The sequence below is a fragment of the Equus quagga genome, chromosome 18 (genome assembly GCF_021613505.1).
Source record: "Equus quagga isolate Etosha38 chromosome 18, UCLA_HA_Equagga_1.0, whole genome shotgun sequence".
Lineage (NCBI taxonomy): Eukaryota > Metazoa > Chordata > Mammalia > Perissodactyla > Equidae > Equus > Equus quagga.
In genome coordinates, this window is record NC_060284.1 from 1,367,747 (window position 1) to 1,392,252 (window position 24,506).

At 40.6% G+C, this 24,506-nt stretch overlaps 1 protein-coding gene across 5 annotated transcripts in view; it reads right to left on the minus strand.

The window, feature by feature from the left end:
* TM2D1 (TM2 domain containing 1) overlaps positions 1 to 24,506 on the minus strand; it is a 38,419-nt gene that overhangs the window by 10,421 nt on the left and 3,492 nt on the right. For 4 of the 5 annotated variants that reach the window (XM_046645355.1, XM_046645356.1, XM_046645360.1 and 1 more), the window contains exons 3-5: positions 16,948 to 17,056; positions 11,320 to 11,411; positions 3,132 to 3,205 (exon numbers count right to left, since the gene is read on the minus strand). In XM_046645355.1, coding sequence (XP_046501311.1) covers positions 3,132 to 3,205; positions 11,320 to 11,411; positions 16,948 to 17,056 — 275 coding nt within the window. Of the gene's footprint in view, positions 1 to 2,850; positions 3,007 to 3,131; positions 3,206 to 11,319; positions 11,412 to 16,947; positions 17,057 to 24,506 lie in introns of those variants that run through there. The other variant, XM_046645359.1, reaches the window with a different exon arrangement.

The following is a 24,506-nucleotide window of genomic DNA, read 5'->3' on the forward strand; positions in this document are numbered from 1 at the left end:
GGTAGTCATATAGTACAGTTACCTATAATAACTATATATACGGTAGTAATATAGTATAGTTACCTATAATCGACTGTGTACTACACAGGTACCACTGATCCAGATTTTTGTTGAACACACAAAAGAACTAAATTAATTCTACATATTGTTTCATATCATTCATTCACAAAGTTCCATTTGCATATTTTTTTTTAAAGATTGGCACCTGAGCTAACATCTGTCACCAATCTTCTTTTTCTCTTTTTTTTCTCCTTCTCCCCAAATCCCCCCCAGTACATAGTTGTATATTCTAGTTGCAGGTCCTTCTGGCTGTGCTATGTGGGATGCCACCTTGGCACGGCTTGATGAGTGGTGCCATGTCCGCGCCCAGGATCCGAACCCGCGAAACCCTGGGCCACCAAAGCGGAGCACGCAAACTTCAACCACTCGGCCACAGGGCCGGTCCCATCCATGTGCGTACTCTTTAAGAACAAAAAATCAAAAGAAACTTCAAAAGGTTATTAACAAATAGACAAACTCATAAAAGCATTTTCAGTAAATACAGCAACATGTGAAGCAATACACGCATTATAATTCATATTGTTTGATTCAAAGATGAAATAACTAGACCTACTTTTTTAAGAGGATTTTCCTGGATTTTTGTTATAAACACTGTGAAGCAAAGTATGTTTTTATAGGTATTGAGTTCACGCACAATGTGTTTCTGGGATTGCAGCCCAATAGAAAAACACTGCTATTCACTGGGGAACAATATTTAACGGCAAGAAGAAGGAAAAACAGAGGATGGAGAGAACGAGGAAGGAAAGAAGAATAAATAAAAGGATGATGGACAAAACGTAAAAGGTCTATAAGAAATAGAAAAAAACATATTTGGGACAAAAATATTAACATAGTTTATGATATTTATAGTAAAAACTTACTTGATTTGCTGAAAAAAATAATCCTCTCAAACTAACGTAGTCACCATCACACGTTAAGTATATTAAACGACATGTAGAAAAGGCTACAAGTCTTATTTTGCTACCTTTGAAAAGTGATTTATTTTTCCCCTAATCTGACAGCAGTCTAAAGTGGCTCTGCCTATTAAAATGTCTTATTTAGGGAAATTCACTGCAGAATTCAAACACTCTAATTCTACCTCAATAATCTCTTAATGTGATGGTCTTAATTCCAGATCTTTAAGAAAAGAACTCGGGGCCGGCCCGGTGGCACAGCGGTTAACTAAGTTCGCACGTTCCACTTCTCGGCAGCCCGGGGTTCGCTGGTTTGGATCCCGGATGTGGACATGGCACCGTTTGGCACGCCATGCTGTGGTAGGTGTCCCACATATAAAGTAGAGGAAGATGGGCATGGATGTTAGCTCAGGGCCAGTCTTCCTCAGCAAAAAGAGGAGGATTGGCAGTAGTTAACTCAGGGCTAATCTTCCTCAAAAAAAAAGAAAAGAACTATTTGTTCTGAAAAGTTCAGGCATACATATACCAGAAAGCAGTGGCTCAATCAAATAAACTCTACAATTTGATATAAATACAGCTACAAAGCAATGATACCACCAAAGAAAGAACTGAGTGTGAAATACGAACCAAGCAGTTGGGTTTCAGAGACTCTACATTCTGGATATCTTAAAGAATCCCAGTAACATTAAATTCCTTGGATCCTCATTTAAAGTGAGAAACCTGCTTCTGAGCCACGCGCACAAGTACCTCAGCCTCTCCCTGCCTGCACGCCTGCCCGCAATCAGAGGGCGGGGTATTCAGTTAGGCACATGTTTATGAATAAAGACAGGAAAATCCCAATTTTAAAGCCAAATATTTTCCCTGTTTAATTCTGGTATCTTATTGGTCCATATGCTGCCTCCTCCTCACAGTATGCTACCAAAAATCTCCTAGATTTTGACTTTCTCTTAAAGCATAAAGATAACGTTAAGCAGACAGAACTGAGGCGTGGAAATACTGCAGGAGAAGGAAGAGCGACTCTGGTGATGATCTAAACACACGCTGACTGGCTGGCGGAAGACACTGGCTGCTCCATATGCTTCCTGAACGCTGCTTTTGACATCTGTTGTGATAAATCCATCTCCTTCTCTAATTGAAGAATCCTTGGGAGTTAACCACAGCCAGTTGAGTACAATTTAATAGAAAACATCTGGCAGACTCACCAACTGTGCCTGCCTCACACCACTGCAGCAGGAGAAAAAGCAGCGGTCACAGGGCTGTCTTGCACACGTCGCTGGGTTATATGGATCTGGCCTTGCCGAGGCCAGCCCTACTCCTAGATTTTCCACAGAGCCCAGACATTCCTTTTTCCTTTTTGGCTTAAGCTAGCTGAATTTCAATTTGGAACCAAAAGAATACTAGTATAGAGTGCCTGTCCAGTGCAAAAGAAAATCCTGTTTCTGACTCCATACATTCATATATAAATATCAGATTCCCACCAATATTCTACTATAGTAACTGACAACGTGGCTGTGACTATCAGGAAAAGAAACAACAAATTTGAGAAATAACCTCAATCACTCTTAGAGATTCATAATACGAATTATAAAGACTCTGAGAAGTTATCCAGTAAAGATATCTCTAACTCAGGGGCCTGGCCCCGTGGCCGAGCGGTTGAGTTCACGCACTCTGCTTTGGTGGCCCAGGGTTTCGCCGGTTCGGATCCTGGGCGCAGACATAGCACCGCTCACCAGGCCACACTGAGGCAGAGTCCCACATACCACAACTAGAAGGACCTACAGCTAGAATATACAGCTATGTACTGGGTGGCTAGGGGAGAAGAAGAAAAAAGAGAAAAAGAAAAAGATCGGCAACAGATGTTAGCTCAGGTGCCAATCTTTAAAAAAAAAAAAAAGGAAATCTCTAACTCAGTTGAACTCATATTTACAATCACATTTGAGTGTAGAATCCTTTTTTTTATGAAGTTCTTATGCCTTTTAGAACTACTATTTGGTCGAGCACAGGTCGAGCAATGCTATTTGGAACCATGGTTGCGATCCTTTAGACCCAGCATCTGAAGAAAAATTGAAAAAGAATTTCTAACTACTTTCTAACGTATTTAAAATACACCAGGAGAAGGTCACAGAACTCAAATTTGAATGTAAAAGCAGTTCGTCTGCTAGACTGGAACTAACTTACCTGCATTGAAATAAGAATGAAATCAATTAGGCTCCCGATTCCACAAAAGCCCACAGTGCAAAACTTCAACAAACCTAGAAAAGAAGGCACGGGCATTTACAACCTGGAAAGTCTTATAAATATTACAAACTGTGCCATTTCCCAACAAACCCTCATACGTGTTACAAACTCTTTATATCAAGAATATAAAATTAACACTTTAAAAAATCAAATCTCCACCTGAAAGTAGGAGAAAAGTTTACAGGACTCTCTATACAGAAAAGTTACCAAAAATTTATTAATTCACTTAATAAATAAATATTAGGAACTGAAATAAAAATTCGATGTATTCTTACAAAATTTCTTAAGAAGAAAGGCCTAAAGAAATAAATCTTTAAATCTCAGTACACCAGAGTTACAGAACATCTTTCAGTCCTAAAATCCTTATTGATTTACTTACACTTATTACATTATGTGGTCCAAATTTTAATATACATTTACAGTAGAGAGTTCAAATAAACAAAGACGGTCAAGGCACAGAAAAAAATAATCAGGCAAAAACATTGATCTTGTAGTTAAATTGCAAACTTCATTAGTAACCCAATAATCTTGAATTTATCCTATACTTTTTTTTCTAAGCATCTCCTATTTATCAGCTCTACAGTCAGCATCAACGATTCTGTGCACTATATACCCCCCTGTCCTTGGTCCCAACCTTAGAGCTAAGGTACTATAACAGAGCACAGAATCTGGGACACATTTGAGGATGTAACACAAAGGCACGATGATGAAACCAGGAGAGGTGGGTTGGGGGTGAGTAATCTCTCTTCTATGTTTAAATCCCATCTGAGATATAAAAATGGCATGAAACAAGACTCTTTGTGAAAAGTTAGTTCTAACTATCAACTACAAATAGATGCCAGCTACAGTTGCAAGAGAGGACAAGGTCACCTCCTGCACACAATTTGGAAATACACAAATAAGACCAAAATATGTGGTATATTAGATGATTTTTTTTTAAGCACTAAGAAGTATTAGACATCTAGCAAAACAATGTAGTAAGTGCTGGGATAAAACATGTTGGAAATAATTTAAAAACTACCAAAATATAGAGATTACTTAAAATTATGCTTTTGGTTTTCTTCAGGACACTTATTACCGCCCTAATATTTTAGTTTTGTTTACTATCTGCCTCCTGGAAGCCCCATTAGGGCAGGGTTTTTATCTGTGTTGTTTACTTTTGTGACCTTAATGCCCACAAGATTGCCTGGCACATGGTAGATGCTCAGTATGTGTTGAATATATGGATAAACTTTCTCAGCTTTTCTGTTTCCCAAAGACCCCTAACTTTTTACCCATTATCTTATAACAGCTCCTTGAATTATTTTTTTCATTAGTTGCATTTTACTATAGTTGCCCAAGGAACCTTATCCATTCACGTGGTATATTACATCCATTCACTCACTTACTGCATTTATGAAATGCATCCCTCTTCACATAGCAATTTAGTGTAAATTTGTAAATATCACATTTTCCCGTCTTCAATTTGTTTATAAAAATTATATTAAGGGGCCTTCCCCATGGCCTAGTGGTTAAGTTTGGTGTGCTCTGCTCCAGTGGCCAAGGTTCAGTTCCTGGGCTCGGGCCTACACCAGTGGTCAGCCATGCTGTGGTGGCAACCCACATACAAGACAGAGGAAGACTGGCACAGATGTTAGCTCAGGGCTAATCTTCCCTAGCAAAAAAAAAAAAAAAGAAAGAATATTAAGAATGGTCCAACAAGTTTGTCTTTAATTAACCACTACTCTACAAAGAAAATGTACCCATGTTAGAGCCTTGGCCCTCGTCATGCCTTCTTCCAACAACATTGTCTTTCTCAGGCCACTTCTCCTGAGAAGTCTTCCTAACCTGCCTGTCCAAAGCAGCATGCAGCCCCCACAGCCCAAGTGCTCCACCACGTCTTCCCTATGCATTTCCTTTATGGTTCTTGTCAGAAACCTGCCACAGCCTGATCCGTCGGTCTGCTCATTCACTCTCTGTCTTCCTCTGCCATGTAAATTCCTAAAGGCAGGGTCCTTATCTGTCTTGTTCAAGTCAGAATAGTACCTGACAGACAATTTGAGTTTGACAAATATTTGTCACACGACCATCAAAAAACTAGAAACAATCTAAATGTCTAACAGGGAGAAACTGCCTCAAAAAATTAAGACGCTTCTAACAGTAAAATAGAATACTACGTAGCTGTCTAAAACAATGATATGGAAGTGTATTTACTGGCAAAGTAATGTGATAACACTCAAAACAGAGAAAGATAATGAGGACATTGAAATCTGGATATTCTCCTGACGAACACCTTCTTACGGTGCTTCAGAAAAACGAACAGGAGAGGGTCCGCTCAGATAAAATGTTAGATGAGGGAATGATAGGTGTGTCTGGAACATTGGCAAGTGTCATCGACTCCCGGAGGAAGGCACTGAAAGAAACCATAGAGCAGATCCACGATGCCGTTTCAGCACTTAAGGAATCTGCCAACCAATCCACAGCAACAGACAGCGAGGACTGCCACCCGGGGAAGAGCAGGACAAGAGGGCCGTGAGGCAGGCATCACCAAGGGGCCCGAGGACACTTTTGGGGGTGACAGACATGGTCATGATCTGGACTGTGGTGATTGCTTCACAGGTGTGTAGACATATGTCTACCTTAACAAACTGGACATTTTAAATACGTGCACTTTAATGTACGTCATTATACCTTAATAAAGCAGTTTTTAAAAATTAAGGAACTAAACTGACTGTTTAAAAAAATAAACTTGAAAGTTTAAAATCATTACAGTGATTTACCCCCGTCTCACTCCCAACCTGTGATATTAACGATGGTCCATCTATTTCTACAAATTTCAGACAAAAGGATGACTGTGCTAATAATGAAGGTGCTGATAATGCTATCTTAAACTTGTTTTAGCTTTTCAAATATAAAAATACCTTCTGGAGATAAGACAAGAAGGATGCTAAAGATAAAAGAGATAACGAGACAAGGTACAAGCTTAGAGCAGTACACGGACACGGCAAGCATCTGAGAAATGCCAGCCCCGCTGCTCCTTGTGCTACCACTATTTCTGTATCTACCACTATTATTATTATAACTGAGAAACTGAGACAGCATGAACCCACATTCTTTATAGTAGCATCATCCAACCTGGTCTCATCTCCTGCAAATTCCTTCTGCCTGTGTCACAGCCAAACTGCCCAAGTTCTCCCTGTGCAGGCACGAGTCTCTCCCCATCGATCCCTGCATCTCTAGGTGCCACCCTGGGCTCTGCCTTGCCTCCTCTGTTCCCAATCATCTAGGTAACCCCGGTCAGCCTTTTAAAACTTCTGGAAGGTCTTCTCTAATGCCCTCAGGATCAATTTAATGCTGTTCCTAGATGCTCCCTGGCACACTGCCCTTAACTCTCAGCATAGCACATATCCCAGGGTACAATTTATTACCTATCTGTCCCCTGTCCTTCTGTGAGCAACCTGAAGTCAAGGCTGCGTCAGTCCCACGCCGAGTCAATGTGACTACTGAAGGAACAAACTATACAATAATAAATTATCTTATTTGTAGACAAACACTGATCAACTTGAACACCACAAAGTAGCAGACATTCTAAACAACATTTACTAAAACCAATACAAACCATTACTCTTATAGATTTCATTATTTTGAGCATCAGCAAGTCCAATTTTTTAAAAGATGCAGTATTTGTAAAGTACCAAAAGTAGACTGACTTTTTTTTTTCCAATTAAAAAAATGTTAGATCTTTTTGTACAGATCCTATTTACTAATTTCTTACTGAGAAAAGGAATATCAGCTTTAGATTTTAAAAATTGTGGGGTTTTTGGTGAGAAAAATTCACCCTGAGCTAACATCTGTGCCAATCTTCCTTTCTATGTTTTGTATGTGGGATGCTGCCACAGCATGACCTGACCAGCGGTGTTCAGATCCTGGGATCTGAACCCATGAACCCTGGGCCATCAAAGCGGAGACCTCAAACCCAACCACCACACCACTGGGCCAGCCCCTTAAAAATTGCTTAAAATTCCAAATAAAAGTGTTTATAATCAAGAAGGATCCATTTTTATCCTGACCCATTACTACTACAGATTTCTTCTTTCAAAAAGATCATGCTGCCGGGTGACATTAATGAGGGCCATGTTCTGAGTGTACTTTATACTCCAGTAATTTAAACATTAAATTGTAAAAACACAAATTCAATAAAAAGGCCTTTGGGTATAAAATAAAAAGAACAAAGATTAACTTTTGGTATTTTTTGTTTTATTACAGGTTGAGTTCTGTCAATACTCGCCTGTCTGCCTAACTGCTTTAGAGCTCACAGGAGACCTCATAGTGAATGGCTGTCTGCCACACCAAGCGCTCTACAACAATCCAGTAACTAGTTATCACTAACGGAGAGCTTTCAAAGCTTAAAAAAGCTTACTCCACAAATCCCTTTATTTGTCTTATGACCTGTGGACATTATGTACCAGAACAAATTGGTAACTTCAAACTTAAAAAAAAAAGGAATAATATAATTAATGATTTTAAAGATTTGGGTTTAAAAACATACAACACTTTATTATTCTCATAATAAGAAAGTATTTACATTTTAAAAGGAATATCACTATGAAAAGAGTATCTCTACTGCTAACTGCTCCAAAAGAGCTATTATCTTTGAGGATTCATCATCTTTTAATGCTACAGATGGGCAAAACAAAATATGCTAGTTATTGCATGCTAAAAAAATCACAGATGTTAACACAGTTAAACACACAAAGACAGAATATTATTAGGAAAATAAGGCTCTGTGGTGAGAAAATGCTTCCAGCTAAAGCAGCACTGGTATATCGAGGAACAAATCAATCAAAGGAAGTAAAGGCATACAGGGTCACAGTCGTGGGCTAAAAAGGAATTTTTAGATCTTATCAAATTTTATTCACTCTCACCCCTCAAGAAATTTCCCTTGTTTAAACCTGAAGTAAAATTTATATAACGAAGTATCACTTTCAAAACTAAAGTACTTAAAAAGAACAAGTTTCATATCTTCATGGTTTACATTATTTATTCTGTTCTTATAAAACTCCAATGATCATAAACAGTATTAAGGAGGTATTTTAAAAAGCTATGTATAAATACCCCCACTGCTATAGAATTTTAGACTCTATCTATAACTATTCTCATTGTACTATCCAGTTAAGAATTTTTTTAAGTGATAGTAATCATTTCGGTTGAAAATACCAAAACTTCATCTTGGATTCTTAGTAAAAAAAAAAAAACGTAATTAAAAACATTTAAATTTCTAAAATTTACATTGTTAATTTTATATATTAGATTAAATTAGTTGATAAAACATCAAAATCCTTAACATTAAGAAAGCTTAAATGCAAGTAAGATATGGACAAAAATATTTGAATGCTTAAAGAGGTAAGAGGATTTTCAGGTAAAGATAATGAATGTGACATGCCCGCTTAGCTCCTCCTACTCCAAGACCCCACTAAAAGATGGTAAGGGGTTTTCAAGTCACAAACTCAACAGAATCAAGAGACTGGAAGAGAAGACAACAGTAACAAAAATTCAGAAGCTGCAAAGCAGATAAATAAGAGGTGACAGACTTAATAATCTTGAGAAAGTTGTATCCTAATGCAACAGTCAAAATATCTGTTGAATTAATGAACATCCAAAGGTGGCTGTAATAATAAAGTACGTTACTTAAAGATTAGACACTGGAGCGTAAGTCAAACGTCAGCATTACATGTGCAAGTTTACGGAACCTCAGCCTCAAAGGAAAGGCTCTTTGGCTGAAGCTAAGGACAGATGGGAGCAGCAGTGGCTGGAGAAAGGCCACTCCTGGCAGGAAATGCACTCACGAACCACAGCCACCACACAGAGGTCTACACAAAGCTTTACTGCCTATAGCTTTATTCTGCATGAAAAAAATTCACAATATACATCCCAACATATTATTATGTGCTTCAGCAAGTCAAATGCATTGCTTACACACTACGATATGACAGCCCATCCAACACACATCACCAGAAGCAAAAAAGTCACTCGTTAAGCCAAATATCTAAAATATATTTATTATTCAAAATCATCACAGAAGAAACTGTTCTAACAAAAACTGTTTCTCCTTCCCTCCTAACCTTTTAAAAACTTTTTAAAAGTTAGAAATCTTTGCAAAAAATGCATATGATCCTGTCCTCTTAAAGAGAACAGAGAAGAAAATGCAGGACTAAGGCAGAAGGCCGTGTATGGAGTCTAACCATCAGCAAGTCACTTTACTCTCTCACCATGAACCTAGTCGCTCCCTCCCTTCGAAAAGAGAGTTCGACTAAATGATTTTTATTTTGGCAACCCAGAGGCCTTCTGTGTACAGTATGTGGTTTTCAGCCGCATTTCGGAAAGGCACAGTTACCCCAACAACTGGCACCAAAGTGCAGCTGCACAAGACTCGGGCCAGGACCACTGCACCCATCTCCCCGCAGCCCACTCTGCCACCAGCCTGTCTCTGCTCTGAGCCATTTCCCACAACTCCTCCAGTGCCACCTTCCCGAAACGTAAATCTGCTTAAAAACTTTTATGGGTTCTGATGTCTGAAGGGTAAAGTCCAAACTCCACAAGACGTCAAAGCCTTTGACAGTCTGACCACAGGCTGGCTCTGCAGGCACTTTCCATCTCCTACCATTGTCTTCCCTACACCACACGCTAAATTACCCACCATCCTCTCAACACACACACTTGCTCTTCCACACCCTGTGCCTTTGCACACGCTGTTCCCTGTAACACCCTAAATCTCTGTAACCTGTTCACCCTTCAAAACCTGGTTCAAATGTGACCTCATCTAAGAAGGTCTCCCTCACACCCAAGGCCGACTACCTCAGCCCCTCGTAGTGGGACTGCGTCAGAGCTCTCGTAGAACTGTCACGGTTCTGTAAGGGCACTGTGTCATAAGTGGCCTACCAACATATTTGTGTTGGATTTATTTTCTTTTTAACCAATATGAACTGTGATCTTCAACACTATTTCCAGAGCACTTAGTTACTACTTAACAGGTAGTAGAAACGTTGAATAAACGTTTGTTAACTGAATCAATTTGTGTATATAATTTTAAACTTTGACTTGTCTTTATGGCCTTATGACACTGAGTACAGGTAAGGCTGTCGGAAACATACTTCCCACCAGCCCACAGTACAGACTCCTCCGTGATCTCTGGTGGGTAGCAACATGGAAAGAACAAGATTAGCTTTGCTGGCTGGAGAGCAGAGCATTCAGAAGCTTTAAACTTGCTCAGTGAAGGGCTAATCGACAAGCAGACTACCACAGTGAATAAAGCATGATCTCCTGAGCAAGAAAATTAGGGTTCAAATTCAGATCACTAGTGGAGCGTCCTTGGGTAAATCTCTTAATCGTGTGATAATTTCTCTACCCATAAAACCAGGATGATAACAACAAGTTTGCCACAGAACAAAGCAAGGCCTCCGAGTCAGTAAATGCCTTAACCCCTCTGGTGACAATTCCCCTACCAGCTAAGGGAAATTTAAAGAGGATGATAAACTCAGAGAGCTGCAAGGCTCAAACAAGGACAGGCAAGGGAAGGTCTTGTTTACACAGAAGCTATCGTCTGACGTCAACAGTGCCCATCAGCACTAGCAGCTGCGGCAGACGTGCAGACGGCAGCTAGCTGGAGGGAGGGTGCGAAGCTCCGGTAATGGAGGTCAGGCTCCACACCGGCTCACACTGCTGCCCGTAGCTCCAACCCCAACTTCAGAAAGAAGTAGTTTACACGCCACGGCAACACTGACAGAGGCTCAGGTGGAAGGCAAATACTTTTTGGAGGGATAGGAAGAGAGATGCATCTATTTGTCAAACATTTATTGTACGTTCACTGTGTGCCCAGCACCAGCAAGGACAGCTCAGGTCTGCTCTAAGTCAGTGCCTACACCATCTTGAGTGTTTTCATAAAGATGAAAATACAGGAAAAGTCAGTATTTCTTACCCCAGCTGAACTGTAGAGCCAACTGCTGGCTCTATACTCGAGAAGAACGTTATTTGACTCCAGTTACAGATAACTTGTAGCTGCTAACAGCGTGAAGAGATTTAATCCGTAAGAACAGGTACTTTACCTACAATACCACTTTCACAAGGATTTTTCTTAACGAAATGTACTCACCCAAAGCAGGGTATCCAAGGTAAAACCGATCTGCTCCCAACCATCCAAGAAAGAGAGACAGTGCAACTGCCACCTTGTATGAATAGCCATTTCTGCACAAAATTAGAACCTGAGTGTCACATGCATGTATTTCCAACATTTAAACACTTCAGGAAACAAAACTGTTAATTATCATTTATTTGTCAATTGGTTTATTCATCCACTCATTCATTCATTCGATTAATGTTTTTGGGGTGGCTACACATGCCAGGCACTATTCTACGCCACTGGGATACATTAATGAATGTGGCCTTGAAGAGCTTATGATCTAGAGGCAGCAAGCAATAATCATAGACCTATTTAAAAGGTAAATCACACATTATGCCAGAAAGTCAGAAAAGCTGTGAAAAAATGAAGTGGAGGAGGGGATGTAGAGAATCCAGCATGCTGGGGGTACAGACACGGTCCACTGAAACAGGGTGATCAGAGTGGCCTCATGGAGAAGGTGACGTTTGAGCAAAGACCTGAGGGAGGGAGCCATTCCACACCTCCAAGGGAAGAGCATCCCAGGCAAAGGGACTGCTACTCAGGGGCAGCACGCCTGACACTGTGAGGTCTGTTAAGGAGCCTGGTGTAGCGGGAGTGGAGGGAGAGGAGGAGGAAGAGCAGGAGACGAGGTCAGACAGGTAACAGGGCAGAGGGCAGAGCACGCGGGGGCCTTGGACTCTGGCTTTCACTCTTAGATACGGGGAGCTACTGCAGGACTTAAGTAGAGGTGTCATATGGTCTGATTTAGACTTTAAAACCATCACTCCAGCTGCTGTGCTGAAAACAGACTGCAGAGGAGTACTGGTGAGCTATTGTCACAGTGATGTTGTACAACACGCCACCCAGAGCTCAGTGGCTTACAACAATAAGCAATTATTCTCACACCTGCAGACTGCGATTGCTGTGGGTCAGCTGCTCTACGGGTTCAGCCGGTGATGCTGTTTCAGGCAGAAGTTTAGCTGAGTTCGAATCCAGGCTGTGGATTCAGTTCAAATCAGTTCCACTGAAGTTTTTCTGGGGCCCAGGCTGAAGGTGCAGCAGCTACTTGGGGCAAGTCCTTTTCAGGACACATCAGCGAAGCACAAGAGGAAAGCTAAGCCCTACAAGCGCACGAGTCTCTGCTTGTTTCACACCTGCGAACACTGCACAGGCCAAAGCAAACCACGTGGTCAAGCCCAAAACCAATGGAGTCGGAAGGATACACTGCCCTGTTAACAGGGACTGAGTGGGATAAATTGGCTGAATAAATTCCAACTATCACAGGGTCAAAAGAGTCTGAAGGCTACTTCAGTAACCCAGGTGAAAATTAATAGCGGCTTCACCTGGAGTAACAGCAAAGGAAACAGTGAGAAGTGATCAGATTCTGGATATATTCTGAAGTACAGCCAACTGGATTTCCGGATGTATTAGACTTAGGGTGTGAAAAAAATAAAGAAGCAAGGATAATGCTAAAGATCTCATCCTAAGTTACTAGAGGGATAAACTAGCATTAACTCAGGCGGGGAAGACTGAGGAGGGACCAGACCCGGGAAGGATGATCAGGATTTCAGTTTTGGATATGTGAGTTTGAGAGGTTTATGAGACATCCAAGTGGAGTTGTCCAAGACAGCCAGATTTACAAGCTTGGAGTTAAGAAGAGAGTCTGGGCTGGAGATATAAATTAGGGCATTAGAAGCGTACAGGAAGCACTCAAAGCCATGAGATTTCCAGGTGAGTGTAGACAGATAAAAGAAGAGATTCGCAGACTGAGTCCTGCGATACTCTAATATGAAGAGATCAAGAAGAGAAGAACCAGAAAGGAAACCAAGAAGGAGCTAACAGAGAGAAGTAGTAAAACCAGAAGAATACGGTATCTTGGAAGTCAAGTGAAGACAGTGTGTTAAGGCGAACAGAGTGATCAGCTGTGCCAGTGTAACTGACAGGTCACATAAGATAATGGCTGAGAATTTACCAATAAATTTAACCAAGAGGAGATCATTAGTGACCTCAGCAAGGGCAATTCTGGTGACATGGTGAGAGCAAAAGACAGAACAGAGCCAGCTTAACAAAGGTTAGAAGGAAAAACTTGAAGAAAGGAAGTATTAGACAATTCTTTTGAGTTTTGCTGCAAAGGGGAGTAAAGAAATAGTGAGGTAGCTGGAGTTATTTTAAAGTCAGATCTGATCCTATCAGTCTCCTGCTTAAAATCCTATGTTTTTTGTACTGCACTCACAATTAGGACATTTTCAGGGAGTTGGGGGAGATGGTAAACAGCCCAGAGATTCTGTTTATGCATCCAGTATACAGGGATGTCAGACGTTACGTGGAGGGCAGTGGTGCCCCATCCACCTTGGAATGCGGCACCAGAATGAAAGTAGAGAAACAAATGAGGAAGCTTTGCAGAAACTCAAGCTATAACCTACTGGGCAGTAGCAGTGGGAGGGAGAAGTGAACAAAAATGGGAAATATTAAGAAGGCAGAAGCAACCAGACTACATGTGGGGAATGAGGGAAAAGGAGAAGCCAAGAATAACTCCAAAGTCTCTGCTTAAGAAACTGGGCAGGGGCCAGCCCAGTGGCCAAGTGGCAAAATTCGTGCACTCCGCTTCAGCAGCCCAGGGTTTTGCCAGTTTGGATCCTGGGCACAGACATGGCACCGCTCATCAGGCCACGCTGGGGTGGCACCCCACACAGCACAGCCAGAGGGACCTACGACCAGGATGTACAACTATGTACTGGGGGGCTTTGGGGAGAAGAAGAACAACAAAAAAAAGAAGACTGGGCACAATATTAGCTCAGGTGCCAGTCTTTTTAAAAAAAAAGAAGAAAAAAGAAAAAGAAACTGGGCAGAACAGGTGCCATTCACTAAGACAAGGGAGGAAAGGATCTGAAGGAAGAGATGACAGATTCAGTTTGGGACCTTAATATACATAAAGATAGTGAGAGAAGCCAAAGGAGTGGATGAATGAAAAGAGAAAAGGACCACGGAAACAACCTTGGGGATATCAGGATTTAAGGAAGAAGGAAAGGAAGAGGAATCAAAGGAAATGGAAGACTGTTTTATACTAGAAGTCAAGGAAAGAAAGTATCTTCAGAGAAGCAAATGCCAAATGCTGTAGAAAGATTAGGATATGGACTATAAATATCCATTCAACACAGCAACAAAGATGGCTGGTGAATTTCAGTATGCTCAAAAGCCATACTGCATTAGACAGAAAAATCCACAAACGTAAGTACTATAGAAATAAGTCTTTCCAAAAGCTTAGCTGGGAAGGAGAATGAAATTAGGTAAGCAATTACCTAAATAAATAAACTGCCCTAAAGAATAATCAGAAAACCGGGGGTGCCAGAGACTGTCTAGTTGTTCACCAAACCATATTTTTCTCATGGACATACAGCTAAACTACAGATTCTAGCCCACCCTGTAGTTAAGTGCAGCCATAACTGAGTTTTGGCCAACGAAATGGGACAGAAGTGACGTATGCCATTTCTAGGTCCGGCCCATCAAATAGTCCTACAGGGGGTTCCCTCCCTCCTCCCATCTGCTGGCTGAATGGAAAGGACTCTAAGGACTGGAGGAAGCAAAGGCACAAGACGAAAGGAGCAGGGCTCCTGCACGACTCACTCACTTCACCCAGACCTCCAACCCAACACAAAGTGGACCATGACGTGAGTGAGAAATAACTTTTACGTGTTAAGCCACTGAAATTCTAAAGACAGCTGTTGCAGGAGTAAGCCTGCTCCAAGCATTACGGATGGCCGGTACAAACAGGTGTGTGGCTTGGTAATCCAGCAGACACAGTTACTAGACTTCAGCTGCTGAAGGACACATTGCAGAACGGCTGTATCTGCAACACTATCATGGCGTTTTAATCAAGTATCAATACGACATACAGTTTGAAAAAGAATACACTAACATTGACACAACTAGAAGGATGCGCAACTAAGATACAGAACTATGTGCGGGAGGGGGGCAGGGGGGGATTTGGGGAGCTAAAGCAGGAAAAAAAAAAGATTGGCAACAGTTGTTAGCTCAGGTGCAAATGTTTAAAAAAAAGAATACGCTAACAGGAGTAGAAGGAAAATACGAAAGCTGGAAAGGGACACTCAGTGAATAAGAATTTGTTAGTGAGTCTTTATTTAGCAGCTGAGCAGCAGCTGGCTCTTTGGTGGGCATGCACTGAATGTCCTGATAAAGGAAAATGATATATCAGCTTATCTTAATTTTGTGACATCATTAAAATTATCCATCAACCTAAGTCTCCTTGTTCAATGCTCATCAAGCAAATTCTATTTTACATTTGTAGATTTTACTATAGGAGGGGAATAAGTCAGCCAGTAGACTTGGAGTATCTAGTTTCCTTGAGAGTTCTGTTTCTTATCATAACTGACATCAGTTTCTGGTGAGCATGATTCGTGCAGCTCAGTTGCATTGAGCCAAATCTACCCAGAGATGCCGAAAGAAAAATCAGAATTAACTTGGAAACTAAGCAACAGACCATCGTGGTGCCACCGTGACAGGCAATATGCACCTGCAAGGCCCAACCGCGGTAATTAGCTGGACTTAGCAGACGCCTTCCTGGTTGTTATATTATAACCTGTGATATCCTGGACCAACACTTAATAAACTATTGGTCATCTGCAAGGTTTAAGGTAGAAATACCAGTCTACAAATTTAAAAATTGACTAAACCATATCTAAGTACTTTGAAAATAATTCCTTTTAACAATTTTTACTTTACTAATGAGAAATCTTGGAACCCAAGAAGCTTAAGTGATCGGCTTAGGATTACACAGCAAGATAGAAGCTAAAGCCCCTCATTAACTCAGTGAAGTAGGGTCAAAAGAAAAAAAAGACTCCAGTAACAATTTCTAAGAATTCTAACAGAACTTGTAGAAATAGCCAAACAGTGGTTATTTCTTGATACCACTGCCGATAGGTGCCATCAAATAAAATGCAACAATGTACAGTTAAAAAGGTAAAAATATAGTGCCAGCAATTAATAAAAATGGGTAAACCTAAATGTTTTTATTACAAACAGAAATATAAGAATAAATATTAGCTTTACTGTAGCAAAAATAAAAAGCAGACTTAAAAGTCCTTTAAACAAAGAACATTCCTAACAAAATAGACATTTGTCTTAATATCCCAAATGAACTTTTGAATTCTGTTTGCCATTACCATTCATAATCCATACCTACTACAAAGAATGAAATCAAGTTTCAAAATGCCCTTAACATGGAAATGATCGATAGTTAGCATTCTTTTGATACTATAGGTACACAATCCCTTATTTGCACTCTAGAAAGCCCCAAATTTTGAAAATAGAATTTTTTCATAACTCATTTGGTTGTACAAACTAACTGAACTGATGTGGCATAAGCCCATTTACAGTCTTTATTTATCCCACACAGTGAACTACTGAGCTTTACTCAGTTAGTAAATTGCACTTATAAAATAATGTGCACACTTAAAATAGAGGTTTTCTGTCACAAGCAAAAAGATAAAAGTTATATTAGTGCAGGAGTTTCCCCATAAACTAACTCTTTATCTCCTCACTCTATTCAATCAAGATACAACACAGGCAAGTAATCTGAAAATTTAGCTTCAGTAATGTACTTACACATTTCGGCAAGATATGGGCTTGAAAAAACCAACTTCACGTCCAGTAAAAAGTGTTTCATTGCCACCAAAATCCTTACAAGTTATGTTGGGTGCTGGAAAACATGGAACTAAACGCAGAAAAAGGCAAGAAACCATTATTGTTGTTCTGTAGGAAAGGACTGTGTTTTTTTTTGACTAGTAAAGAATCCAAGAAAATAGAAGGTTCTAACCACCTCTTGAGATAACATCTCATCTAACAAGAGACTTTTAGGTAGGAAAAGCCACATTTTATGTATATAAGTATACATATTCATATATAAGACAAAGATAATATGACACAGCGGTCTCAACACAAAAACATAGGAGCCGTCACGTTGCATTAGATGCACGACCCGTCTACTTCACTCTCCTGCCTCCGCCAAGGTGACAAGGGAAGAACTGCACAAGGTCACTGCTCTACTTCATCTCTAGGGTACAGAACACTTCCTAAATTCTCATTGGTAACTCACTGGCTAATTCATGAAATTTAACATAATCTGATTTTGCATTTTCAGTTTATATCAACTGTTGTAGATGATGGCTGCCATAAACCAAGATTCTTTTTATTTATTCTGAACGTATTCTTCGATTCCCTCCAGGATTTGACGTAGCATGCTTTCTCAGCATTTAGCAATTTCGATCTTTACTCACACCCAGAGGACATGATAAGAAGAGAAAGGAACACTTACGGAGCTTGCCGTGTGCTAGGCAGGCACTGTCCGGAAGCCTTTATAGCCTCGTCGTGTAAAGAACAAGGACTCTGGAGTGAGAATGCCCTACCTGGGCACTGCCCCTTTCAGAACCTTGGATTCGATGTAGACGAAAACAGCAGTAACATCCCATGTATCAGACGACCACGGTGGGGGTTAACCATGCTGGAAGGTGCCTCGCACAAGGCACAGCACGCAGCAGGCACCCAGCGAATGTTAGTGCCCTTCCTCCTTCACCATCTCTACCTACAAGGCACTCACGTTTCTAGCCTAGTTTCAGTAAATGCTTCTCTCTCTGTTTAGCATCAATAATTAGATTTTTTCTTTGAGAAAATGAAAATAGAACTTCATATAATAGTCCAAAAGACAACAGAGACTCCAGAGTTTTATTATGAGAGGAAAATGGTATTTATTTTCTATCTACTTTATAATTATCTTAAGATTTCCAACAAATCATTGTCCCTTTTTAGGCCAGAGTAGTACACTCAGAAAATGATACCAGGAAAAAACCAATAATGACTTAGCACCATGCTGTTGGGTTGCTGATAGTTCAAACTACATCACCCCATAAATTTTTTTTAATTGCTTTCTCTCCCCAAATCTCCCCCAGTACATAGTTGTATATTTTAGTTGTGGGTCCTTCTAGTTGTGCATAAATTTTATTTATGTATGTATATAGGTATGCATAAGTGTATGTATTTAGTGTATTTAAATTTCCAAACAAGGAGGTGCTGAACACTAAAAGGCACAGATTCAATACAACTGAGAACCATTTAAACAAGAAAAAAGTAATAAAATGAAGGGAAGAGGGAGAGTAAAGAAATAATTACACTAGGAAACAACTAAGGGAAGACAATGTGATTGACCCACAAATTTAGCTTAGAACTTCCAGGTAGTTAAGGCAAAAAGCTTTACAGAGCTACTGTGCTATATCTGAAAGAAGGCGTACCAGTGCATCCACCTCTCACTTACGGGGGGAACCTGGTCTGGGTCACAACACAGGGAAAGAGAACGTTCGGAGAGAAGGTCCTCAGGAAGACCTCTTACAGAACGGAGGCTTTCCACACGGCCACTCCCTACGCCGGCTCCAGATACAGGCAAGGGCTTATGCTAACATCTACAGAGAGGGGGCAAAAGTTAACAATTTACACACAGCTGTTTGGCTACCTGCCTTGATACAGGGATAAAACGTATTGACTTCTGTGAATAAATCATCACGTCCCTTAAGTTACATCTCTTGAAAGGCTGCCATCTTAGGTCATGCTTTTGACCAGAGCTCTACAGTAGACAACTCAAAATTGAGACGAGCAAATGTCTGAAACGCTAATACATATTCTACGTTACCAGCTGAATGGAGATCAATATGCTCTATTTCAACAACTGGAGGCAATTTTGCTGCCCAGGGGACATTTGGCAATGTCTGGAGACATTTTCGGTTGTCACCACTGGGAAGCTGCCACTGGCATCTAGTGGGTAGAGGTCAGGGATGCTCCTCAACATCCTACAACGCAGCAGACAGCCTCCTCACAACAAAGAGTTGTCTAGTCCAAAACATTAACCGTTCCGAGGTGGAGGGACCCTGCTCCAGATCAGCGGTCTTCAAAAGATTTTGCTCATGTGCTCCCTAAAAATAATTTTTTAGAACTATGTACTCTCTTACACATTTTTCAGTTGACATCTAAAATTTTTCATCATGGTTTTAAGTTGTTCAAAAAAATATAATTTCCAGCATTTGGAAATACTGCCGTTGAAATTGAAATGTTACAGCACTCTTCAAAATGGAATCTAAACACCACAGCAATTTGATAGCCATCAGGATCCAAGAGAGAACAGATAGGAAAGAGCTCTCCTTTAAAACTTGGACATTTTATTTTAGAAAAAAATACACATATAAAAGCTGAGGATCTGGAAATTGAGTCCTTTAAAGACAACTGTTATGGGCTGAATCGTGTCCCCCTAAAAAGAGATGTTGAAGTCCTAATCCTCAGTATCTCAGAACGTGACCTTATTGGAAACAGGCTCTTTGTAGATTTAACCAAGTTAAGATGAGGTCATCGGGTGCACCCTAATCCAATAAGACTGGTGTCTCTATAAAAAGAAGTTGAACACACACACAGGAAGATGATGTGAAGACAGAGGCAGAGACTCGACTGACGTGGTTGCAACTCAGGGAATGCCAAGGACTGCCGGCCACCAGCAGCAGCAGAAGAGGTAAGGAAAGATTCTACCCAGAGTCTGAGAGGAACACGGCCCTGCCAGCACCGTGATTTCAGACTTCCAGCCTCCAGAACTGGGAGACAGTAAATGTCTGCTGTTTTGAGCCTCCAGGTTGTAACACTGTTCTAACAGCCCTAGGAAACTAGCCCAACACCTCTACCTGTTTACCACTTGGAAGCTCTGTCTACCCCCAGGAGCACGTGTACTCCAGTCTAAAGACAAGAGTTTAGGCACAAGCATGTAAGTTAGTCAAAGAGATGTCTGGTTTAAAAGTTAAAGTTTGGAGGCTGGTCCCACGGCCAAGTGGCTATGCTCGTGCGCTCGGCTTCGGCAGCCCAGGGTTTGCTGGCTCAGATCCTGGGCGTGGACCTACACACCACTCGTCAGGCCATGCTGTGGCTGCATCCCACACAGAAGAACGAGAATGACTTGCAACTAGGATATACAACTATGTACTGGGGCTTTGGGGAGAAAAAAAAGAGGAAGATTGGAAACAGGTGTCAGCTCAGGGCCAATCTTCCTCACCAAATAATCATAGCTTTAAAAAAAAAAATAGTTTTTTGCTTTGATAAGGACCATTACACCTCCACAAAGAAGTAACCTGCAAGAATATCTATAGATAAACACAAACTTTTCCTCAAAAAGCATCTTTAAATTTTTCAAATCCTCAAAGTAGTAAGTTCTGGATTAGAGAACTGTATGATAAAACAGAATTCTATTACCAAATTTTGGATGATTTTTCTCCAAATGTATTACCTTGCACTTGCTCAGTTTGAAGCTGTCACTTTCTTGTGTTATGGCCTTGTTAGATCTTTGTGCAGACTATCAAAAATCACATCTTAAAGAGACAGTAGCAATATAGAACACTATAATTACGATTCCAGTTGGGGCTATTATCCAGTATACCCTGCCTAATAGAAATGCATTGTAACAATACCCTTGTAACGCTATTAAACATATTAAAGGTACGTGGCATGTCAAGCACTGTGCTTGGTTAGCATGCTCAACAAGGGTTAGGCACCCCTCTAGAAAATGGGAGACCGTCAACATTGAGAAGACTAAGAGAATTAACCTGGCATGGAGAATGAATATAACATTGTGAGTGAGTGTCAAATTAATGCAAGATTTTGTGAAATGAAATTATTCCATTCAAAAGAATCGACAACAACCCTGAGTTTATTCATTTTTTATGTACTTTATAGTTTCATTTGACTCATTAAAAAAAAAACCTGTTAAGTAGGCAGAACTAGTAATATGTTCCTTTTTCTTTTTTTCCTTTTACAAACAGGAAAACTGAGGTTCCAAGAAATTAAATGAGTTGACCAGTCTCATAAGTAGGTAGTACTCTCTAAGTCCTAGGCTACCATTCATTATTCTCAATCAACACTCTTTCCATTATACCATGATAATGCCATGCTCACAATGATTTCAGGAACAAGCGAAAAGAAACAAATCAATTAAGATGAGATTAAGGAAGCCAGTTACCAATAAACGTTAACTAGTAGACAAAACTAAGCAACAGGCCACAAGCCTGAAAACTATTCAATTTGCACTTTTCTTGCAAAAAGTTTGGCTCTGGCCAGTATCTGGGATTTACATGGCGTCAATTTAAGCCAATAAATACACACCATTTCTCAATTATTAAAAAAATCACTGTTTTTAAATGCAAAAAAGCTAAACTAGAAATAATCAACGAAGTTTCCTAACAGTAAAAAGGACTGACTAGGGAGCAGGTGGTTTGGGATCCTACTCCAGTTAACATCGTGCCTCTGGACTCTAGTCGTGATCTGTCAAATGAAAGGGTCAGACTTCATGTGAGCTCTGTAACAGGTTATGTTGCATAATGACCAGATAACTAAATGTGCCGATCTAGAATTCAGGGGAAAACAAAAGATAAAGCTGGCAAGAGCCAACCCTCTCTCCATATTTCCAGCACGAAGAGCAGCGTTCCTCTGGGAGTGCTGGAGTTGGAAAATCATCATTTTCCAACTATCACAGTAAAGAATAGTTTAGGCAGAATCATCACGGATCCTAAGTCTGGGGAAATTTTTGATGAGGAATAGGATATTTGCATGGTCTTAATAAGTCTTTGCATTTATTAGTTGCAAAGGAAAAAATATTAACTATAAAGTGGAAAAATAGTGATCAACATTTAACAAATAACATCACTAACGACAGGCAGATGGATATCATGTGCCTCAGATGTCAGATGCTGAGGACACCCCGTCACTTATGTAATTTTCCAGCCTGGAATGTATAACCTAAATCTTAAGGAAATATGAGACAGTCCCAAATGCGAACATTCTATTAAAATAAAGAGAACTGTAGTCTTCAGACATGTCAGTGTCATTAAAGACAAAGAAAGCTTTGGAAATGTGCCAGTTTAAAGAAAACTAAAGGCAAAACCTGACCCGAAGATCCTACACTGGGGAAGATGCTATGAAGGCATTATTTGGGTCATTTGATTAGAATGTGGATGGTAGAGTGAAGTATGTGTATTAATATTAAATTTACTGTGGTTATGTTAGAATATTTCTATTCTTAGGAAAAACACACAAACATACTTAGGGGCAAAATATAAATATCGGAATTCAGAGAGACAGAGAGCATGCACGGGCACACAATGATACAGCAAGAACGATAACGTGTAACAACAAGTGAACCGGAGTGAAGGGTACGTGGGTGTTCTTTGTACTCTTTCTTTTTTTAAAAGAACTGTTTTGTTTGTTGTTTGTTTTTGCTGAGGAAGATTCGCCCTGGGCTAACGCTCACTGCCATTCTTCCTCTTTTTGTATTTGAGCCACAGCCACAGCATGGCCACTGACAGAAGAGTGCTGTAGGTCAGTGCGCAGGAACGGAACCTGGCCAGCCAAGTGGAGCATGCCAAACTTAACCACTGGGCCACCAGGGCTGGCCCTCTTTGTACTATTCTTATTCTTGCAACTTTTCTGTAAGCTTGAAATTATCTCCAAATAAAAAGCTGAAAAACAACACATGCTGCAAAACTAATTTATGCAGGTAGAAGTTAGCATAATGGTCACCCATGGACGAAGGGCAGTGACTGTAAGAGAGCATGAGGGGGCTTCCCGCATGTTGATAATGTCGTTTCTAGATCAGGAAGCATTCGCAGGTGTGTTCAGTTTGTGAAAACTCACTTAAGTTACACTTATGTGTACTTTTCTGTTAATATATTTCAATGAAAACTAAAGAAAATAAAAAAATGCCTTCTGCCAAAGGACAGAGAAGAATTTTCTGGAGAAGGAGTCTAAATACTTTTGTATTTCACTGATTTTCACTGATTGGAGAACTGAAAACACTTGCTTACATATGTCTCTGTAATCTAAGACAGAACACTCCTCGATTCTGTCTTCTTTTATGTATCATCTACACCACTCAGCAAAAGCCCGCCATGCAATAATTTCTCAATAAGTAAATTAAATAATTTCTCAATAAATAACATTTTATAATCTAAGTTAATTTTCATTAGTAGTTTTATCCTTTCAATTATTTTAATCCATTTAACTATTAAATTATTTATTACAAATATTTCTCAACAAATGAACATGCCTGTTAATTGGCACTGGGCTAACCGGGCACCACTGTGAGATCATGTCAATTTACTATCCTAGTCAAATTTCCTTTGTCTAGGTCCCAGTTCCTACTCTCTACTCCCAAACTTCCCCTCTTTGTAAAACACTCTTCCCATTCACCCCGACCCGAAGAGCACAGTCGAAGAAAATTAAACTTAGTTTGAGCTTTCTGCAATAGTCCTTCATATAATCGGTGAAAAAACAAAGGAAGAAAAATTTTGGCTGGAGGAACAAGAGAGATTATTTTACTACACTTTTTCCAATTCTAACATTATTCTCCTGCTAATCAGCTCTATGTTAGGACCAAAAAGCTGGTTTCAAGGGTGATTCTGATGTCCTCTCTGGTCAGGACTTGGAAGTGATTCACCACGGCCACTCCACTAGCCTTTGTGTGTTTAAAAAGGGCAATTTAAAAACCTCCTGTGGACAGCGAGCCTCACAGGTGCTGGGCTGGGACGGCAGAACCCATGCGAGCTCTCGCCTGCACACCGCTGTGTCATGCACAAATTGCACATCCATATGCAGAAGCCCCATGACTCACATTTGTCTCAGAAACTGTTTTCTTTTAAAAATCATGATAATGATTTAAAGTCACTTATTCATTAATCTACAACATTTTATCTAGGTCCTCACATTCAGCGAGGCATTTGGTCTATTCTCTCCAAAGGAACAACCACGCCATGCCCTTCTATGCAAAGCCCTCCTCTGTCTCCCTGCAGCTCTCCACCCGAATCACCTGTGAGTGTGCACGCAACCAGCCGAGACGGGCCTAACCCTCCCAGTCCTTCAGACTTCCTGGCCGAGATGGGCCTAACCCTCCCAGTCCTTCATATTTCCTGGCCGAGGTGGGCCCTAACCCTCCCAGTCCTTCTGACTTCCTGGCCGAGATGGGCCTAACCCTCCCAGTCCTTCATATTTCCTGGCCGAGGTGGGCCCTAACCCTCCCAGTCCTTCTGACTTCCTGGCCGAGATGGGCCTAACCCTCCCAGTCCTTCATATTTCCTGGCCGAGGTGGGCCCTAA